The sequence below is a fragment of the Leuciscus leuciscus genome (assembly GCF_965113295.1).
Source record: "Leuciscus leuciscus genome assembly, chromosome: 3".
Classification (NCBI taxonomy): domain Eukaryota; kingdom Metazoa; phylum Chordata; class Actinopteri; order Cypriniformes; family Leuciscidae; genus Leuciscus; species Leuciscus leuciscus.
This window is the reverse complement of record NC_138727.1, coordinates 250001-257500: the sequence shown is the minus strand read 5'-3', so window position 1 is coordinate 257500 and position 7500 is coordinate 250001. Positions and strand designations below refer to the sequence as shown.

Genomic DNA, 7500 nt, shown 5'->3' with positions numbered 1-7500 from the left:
CAGGTACAAACTCCCAAACGCACACTCATCTATTTCCTGTCTGAGCCGCCTCACTTCCTGTTTCTAATTCTTTAATTCCCCTGTGATGTCATTTCCTGGTAATCAACTATAACACATTACACTAACAAACCTGTTGTTGTGTCTGTACGCTGCAAGAGATCATGTGATAGCGTCTGAATAACTGCGATCACTGATGGTCAAGCGAAGGCCTCGTTCGGGTCCGATCAGCTTCTGTGACGGGTAGGTCTTAAAATCACAGATACTGAACTTCTGATCAGTGACACGGTCATATTATTTAATTGGATTATTTTATAACCCCTTTTGGCATAAACAGTACTTCTAGTAGTTCAGCCGTAACCTCCTCAAAGCTCAGCGTTTCCTGAGAGTGTGTGTGTTCAGAGAGACTTTGGTTTGTTTGTGAGTTTGTTCACTTCCGGAGTCTGTATCTGATCTCGTTCCTCATTAACACTCGAGGTCCAGTAGGAAGAGTTCACATGTTTAACTGAGAAAGTGCTTTTGTGGCTTTACATGAGGTTTTGATTAGTTTGAACTCTGTTACTGCATTTCACATATTTGAAAATCTTTTTTTTTTTTTTTAAATCATGATGAATGAGTTCCATATGAAAACCAGACACATTTGGGCTGTAAATGTGTTTGTGTCATTCCTTCATGGAGTGATTTATTTGGAGTGTTTGTGGAACACATTCCTCATGGAGATCCTCAGCCCGGTTCTCTTGCTTATCCTGCTTTTACCTGGAAAAGGTCCATCCATCCATCCGTCCATCCATCCATCCACTCATCCATCCATCCATCCATCCATCCACTCATCCATCCATCCATCCATCCACTCATCCATCCATCCATCCATCCACTCATCCATCCATCCATCCATCCACTCATCCATCCATCCACTCATCCATCCACTCATCCATCCATTCACTCATCCATCCATCCATCCACTCATCCATCCATCCATCCACTCATCCATCCATCCATCCATCCATCCACTCATCCATCCATCCATCCACTCATCCATCCATCCATCCACTCATCCATCCATCCATCCATCCACTCATCCATCCATCCATCCATCCATCCACTCATCCATCCATCCATCCATCCATCCATCCATCCATCCATCCATCCATCCGTCCATCCATCCATCCACTCATCCATCCATCCATCCATCCACTCATCCATCCATCCATCCACTCATCCATCCATCCATCCACTCACTCATCCATCCATCCATCCATCCATCCATCCATCCACTCATCCATCCATCCACTCATCCATCCATCCATCCATCCATCCACTCATCCATCCATCCACTCATCCATCCATCCATCCACTCATCCATCCATCCATCCACTCATCCATCCATCCATCCATCCACTCATCCATCCATCCATCCATCCACTCATCCATCCATCCATCCACTCATCCATCCATCCATCCACTCATCCATCCATCCATCCACTCATCCATCCATCCATTCATCCATCCACTTTCCATCCATCCATCCATCCATCCATCCATCCATCCATCCATCCATCCACTTTCCATCCATTCATCCATCCACTTTCCATCCATCCATCCATCCATCCATCCATCCATTCATCCATCCACTTTCCATCCATCCATCCATTCATCCATCCACCCACTTTCCATCCATCCATCCATTCATCCATCCACCCACTTTCCATCCATCCATCCATCCATCCATTCATCCACTTTCCATCCATTCATCCATCCATCCATTGAACACAGCAGTGATGATGATGATGGTGATGATGATGAACCCTGTTCTCTCTGCTAGAGTGGGTGTTTGTGAGCGCTGTGGTCGTGGGCAGTGCTCTGGTCATTCTGTTGGTGGGAGTTTGCTGGTGTCAGTGTTGCCCTCATTCCTGCTGCTGTTACGTGAGATGCTGCTGCTGCCCAGAGACCTGCTGCTGCCCTCGACACCGTGAGTACCTTACACACACCAGTCCGGGTCAAAGAATCAAGATCAAGATCAAAACACGCTACACAAGCATACAAACACATATTAACTCATGTTCTTGCATTACTAAGATTTGGCACAAACCTGAGAGGCAATGGGTGGAGACTGACTGGGTGGATTCCTAAACCTAATTAGGTCAAGCTCCACCCATTGGTCCAGAGAGGAGGAGCTGGGCATCATTTGACTGTGTAATGAACACCACTTGACAAACCTCAGTACTTCAGTACTCAATGATACTGTAACAAAAACATGTCAGAACTTCAACTATTCTAAAGATTCTCTTTAAACATTTGCTCCTCCATTAGAGTAGTTGACTTGAAAGAGAAAACAGACCACAGAAGATTGCATTGCATATGAACTGGGTAAATTAATTCTTTCAAATAGCTGGGTTGCCGTGCTACATGACTTTGGTCTTTCCCTCCAATAGTGTATGAAGCAGGAAAGGGGATCAAGACAGCAGTGCCCACCCCAGTGCCCATGTTCCCTCCATACTACATAGCTGGGATGCCTACGATGATGCCCATCGCCCCGCCCTCCCTCATCGACCCACACCTGTCCATCGACCCACACCTGTCCACCGCACCATCGCTGGAGCACAACGGCTCGGCAGGTGAGCACTAGAGGAAACATGTTCACTGAAACTGAGCTGCTGGTGAAAATCTGTTTGTGACAGTGTTAGACGCTCCAAACCACGGCATGATTGATACGTTATTAAATAGTTCTGACCACAGCGGTATTTCAGAGCTTTACCACAGAAGAGTTCAGAATCTGGGAGGTTTCAATAACTCAAAATGAACCGAACACACTTCTGAAATCCAAACATTCAAACATTTCAAGTTAAAGCGATACAGCTGCAGACTGACTCATGCATTCCCTTCACACTGCGACTGCGACAATAGAGATTGCACTTGAGCGCAAATGCACCAAAATGTGTAATATTAAATGCATACAGGTCAAATAAAGTTATAAATGTTATTTAGTAATTCAACTGATCACAATGCTAGAGTAAGCAAGTATTAAATGTGCTGCTTAGTCTCACTCTTTCAATTGCATTCCTGCTCCTCCTCGCTCAGTTTAGGCAAATTCAGGCGGTTTTTAGAGCTCAGATCGAGTCACGAGCTCAAGCCCTCTATTATGGACTGCGGGCTAAATTTGTTTACTTTCACCTCTATTTAAGTATTATATTAACATACGAACCCCTGAAATAATATTATGATTTAACATTCAATATTAGTCCACATATTCTCTCACAAGGAGCAGATTCTATAAGCCCACAAAAGAATGAGGCACTAAAAAAACCTGCTATACTATAATATATATTTATGGTTTATATTTTGCTTGCAAAAAATAGTTTCTCATCAGAAAACAGGACTGTTTTAAAATGGCCTGAGTCTGTTTCCCTGAGTTACCAAAAACAATATTCTTACAACACACACACATGATGTATCTTCTGTAGTGCGGAGTGGTTTCCATCTGCAGTCTGCGTCAGATCAGAGCTCTCTGAAGGTGCTGCAGTTCGTGGAGAAGCAGCTCGCTCAGTTCAACCCGTCACAGACGCTTAGCAGCAGCCGAGACTGTAAGAGTCAAACGCCATTCCAGACGCCACATGACCACTACTGCACGCAATCCACTGTGCATTTCACTGCCCATTTCACTGCACGTTATCCACTGCACGCAATCCACTGCGTATTTCACTGCACGCAATCAACTGCACACACTCACTGGACATGACCACTGCATGATCCACTGCGTATTTCACTGCACGCCATCCACTGCACGTGAGCCGCTGCATGATCCACTGCTCACAATCCACTGCATGATCCCACTGCGCATTTCACAGTGGTTGATCCATTGCACGCACGCACTCCACATGTCTTCCGTCTCATCTTCTCTATTTTCCTGCCTGAAGAGCTGCATGTTTGTCTCTGCATTCCTTGTGGTCTTTTAGCCCTTCATTCTTCACTTCTTTTTTTTAAACATTCTTTCATATAGTACTGTAAATTATGCTTAATGTTCCTGGAATAAATGAGGATAAGAGTTACAAGAACAAGTTCAAATATTCTAATGTCAAATAATTGTGGTAAGAATTTGCATAGAGTAAAAAGAGGTTGACGCCTTTGCCGATTTCTGCTTATCTGCAGCTTGCAGTATGTCCGAGCTGAGTTCATTACATGATGCAGAAACGGACTTCCATCAAACCTATCGACAAGTACAAAAAAAGGCTCTGCCAGTCATCCCTGATCTTGATGACCCCACTGACCTCCGGACCACAGATTTATCTCCCATTCATGAGGGACGATACACACGACAGCCACAGCATAGAAACCGTGTGCCGGATGACAACCGCAGGTAATGGAAGGATGAGGTGTAGTAGATTCCTCTCTTCACTAGTCTGAATACACACCGATTAGTTTAATAGTTTTGACAGTTTTGAATTCATAAATCCTTCTTTCCAGGTGGAACCCTCGCTCCGAGCACCTGCAGAGAAAGGCTTTCCTGGATCATGGACGGACCGGATCTCTGGATGAGCTCGAGGAGTTTGCGATGACATATATGCAGCGTGGACGTCACGGAGAGCTTGGAAACCGGGAGGACGACTACAGAACACACGAACGGGAGCACGAGAGGGAAAGAGAACGAGAACGGGAGCGCGAGAGGGAGAGAGAGCGAGAACGGGAGCGCGAGAGGGAGAGAGAGCGAGAACGGGAGCTGGAACGGGATCGGTATCCATTTTATTCTTCCAAACGTTACTCTCCAAAGGCCAGTCCAGCGAGACGCCTGCCCAGCCCTCCGCCACTGCCTGGGTTAAGGCGGGATGTGCGGGACAATGATCAACCCCAACAGGATCTACGGGATCAGAGAGATTCCAGCGGTACCGGGAGCAGAAGGGACTACGATGATGCCCTTCTCAACAGTTTATTGGAGCGTAAAGCTAAAGCTGGGAAGAGTGGCTCTTCAAAAGTGGGCCGGACTGAAGAGGACTTGGACACGCCTTCCAAAAACAGCTCCAAGAAAACCAGTGAGCGTTTCCACAGCAGGTCCTCAAGCAACCAGTCCCCTCGCCAGCGACCGGCACAGGATAGTGAATCCCTGCCTCCCTACACAGAGAAGGAGCTGGAGCGTTCCCAAGGAGCCGAGACCGGACAACAGCGCTCCGGTCACGGGCAGAGGAGAGTGGTGAGTTATCTGTAGGACTCTGTGTAACTGAGTTACCTGTAGGACTCTGTGTAACTGAGTTACCTGTAGGACTCTGTGTAACTGAGTTACCTGTAGGACTCTGTGTGACAGGACTCTGTGTGACTGAGTTGCCTGTAGGACTCTGTGTGACTGAGTTACCTGTAGGACTCTGTGTGACTTGATTACCTGTAGGACTCTGTGTGACTGAGGTACCTGTAGGACTCTGTGTGACTGAGTTACCTGTAGGACTCTGTGTGACTGAGTTACCTGTAGGACTCTGTGTGACTGAGTTACCTGTTGGACTCTGTGGGACTGAGTTACCTGTTGGACTCTGTGGGACTGAGTTACCTGTTGGACTCTGTGGGACTGAGTTACCTGTGTGACTGAGTTACCTGTAGGACTCCGTGTGACTGAGTTACATGTAGGACTCTGTGTGACTGAGTTACCTGTGTGACTAAGTTACCTGTAGGACTCTGTGTGACTAAGTTACCTGTAGGACTCTGTGTGACAGGACTCTGTGTGACTGAGTTACCTGTTGGACTCTGTGGGACTGAGTTACCTGTGTGACTGAGTTACCTGTAGGACTCTGTGTGACTGAGTTACCTGTAGGACTCTGTGTGACCTGAGTTACCTGTAGCACTCTGTGTGATTGAGTTACCTGTAGGACTCTGTGTGACAGGACTCTGTGTGACTGAGTTACCTGTAGGACTCTGTGTGACTGAGTTACCTGTAGGACTCTGTGTGACTGAGTTACCTGTAGGACTCTGTGTGACTTGATTACCTGTAGGACTCTGTGTGACTGAGGTACCTGTAGGACTCTGTGTGACTGAGGTACCTGTAGGACTCTGTGTGACAGGACTCTGTGTGACTGAGTTACCTGTAGGACTCTGTGTGACTGAGTTACCTGTTGGACTCTGTGGGACTGAGTTACCTGTTGGACTCTGTGGGACTGAGTTACCTGTTGGACTCTGTGGGACTGAGTTACCTGTGTGACTGAGTTACCTGTAGGACTCCGTGTGACTGAGTTACCTGTAGGACTCCGTGTGACTGAGTTACCTGTAGGACTCTGTGTGACTGAGTTACCTGTGTGACTGAGTTACCTGTAGGACTCCGTGTGACTGAGTTACCTGTAGGACTCTGTGTGACTGAGTTACCTGTGTGACTGAGTTACCTGTAGGACTCTGTGTGACTGAGTTACCTGTAGGACTCTGTGTGACTGAGTTACCTGTAGGACTCTGTGTGACTGAGTTACCTGTGTGACTGAGTTACCTGTAGGACTCCGTGTGACTGAGTTACCTGTAGGACTCCGTGTGACTGAGTTACCTGTAGGACTCTGTGTGACAGGACTCTGTGTGACTGAGTTACCTGTAGGACTCTGTGTGACTGAGTTACCTGTAGGACTCTGTGTGACTGAGTTACCTGTAGGACTCCGTGTGACAGGACTCTGTGTGACTGAGTTACCTGTTGGACTCTGTGGGACTGAGTTACCTGTGTGACTGAGTTACCTGTAGGACTCTGTGTGACTGAGTTACCTGTAGGACTCTGTGTGACTGAGTTACCTGTAGGACTCTGTGTGACTGAGTTACCTGTAGGACTCTGTGTGACAGGACTCTGTGTGACTGAGTTACCTGTTGGACTCTGTGGGACTGAGTTACCTGTGTGACTGAGTTACCTGTAGGACTCTGTGTGACCTGAGTTACCTGTAGGACTCTGTGTGACTAAGTTACCTGTAGGACTCTGTGTGACAGGACTCTGTGTGACTGAGTTACCTGTTGGACTCTGTGGGACTGAGTTACCTGTGTGACTGAGTTACCTGTAGGACTCTGTGTGACCTGAGTTACCTGTAGCACTCTGTGTGATTGAGTTACCTGTAGGACTCTGTGTGACAGGACTCTGTGTGACTGAGTTACCTGTAGGACTCTGTGTGACTGAGTTACCTGTAGGACTCTGTGTGACTGAGTTACCTGTAGGACTCTGTGTGACTGAGTTACCTGTAGGACTCTGTGTGACTGAGTTACCTGTAGGACTCTGTGTGACAGGACTCTGTGTGACTGAGTTACCTGTTGGACTCTGTGTGACTGAGTTACCTGTAGGACTCTGTGTGACTGAGTAACCTGTAGGACTCTGTGGACCTGCGTTTGTCTCGCATTGAAATGTATGCGATGGTGCAGTGAAAGAAAAGCACCAAGGTTCCACAGAATCTAATGCCTTAGAAAGGCTTTTGAAAAGGTTTTCAGGGATTTAAAGTATGTAGTCTTAAAACACAATTGGTAACATTATTGGAAAAACTCTTATTTCAAAAAGTCAAGAATGAAAGATCC

At 46.8% G+C, this 7500-nt stretch overlaps 1 protein-coding gene across 4 annotated transcripts in view; it reads left to right on the top strand.

Moving 5' to 3' along the window:
• The window catches only part of LOC309494446 (immunoglobulin like domain containing receptor 2), a 34466-nt gene that overhangs the window by 24025 nt on the left and 2941 nt on the right, over positions 1-7500 (top strand). For 2 of the 4 annotated variants that reach the window (XM_082163809.1, XM_082163810.1), the window contains exons 4-9: positions 1-3; positions 1820-1966; positions 2430-2612; positions 3459-3578; positions 4144-4351; positions 4459-5179. The exon at positions 1-3 is cut by the window's left edge and continues 54 nt beyond it. In XM_082163809.1, the coding sequence (XP_082019935.1) occupies positions 1-3; positions 1820-1966; positions 2430-2612; positions 3459-3578; positions 4144-4351; positions 4459-5179 (1382 nt within the window). The remainder of the gene's footprint in view (positions 4-1819; positions 1967-2429; positions 2613-3458; positions 3579-4143; positions 4352-4458; positions 5180-7500) is intronic. The other 2 variants (XM_082163812.1, XM_082163811.1) reach the window with 2 other exon arrangements.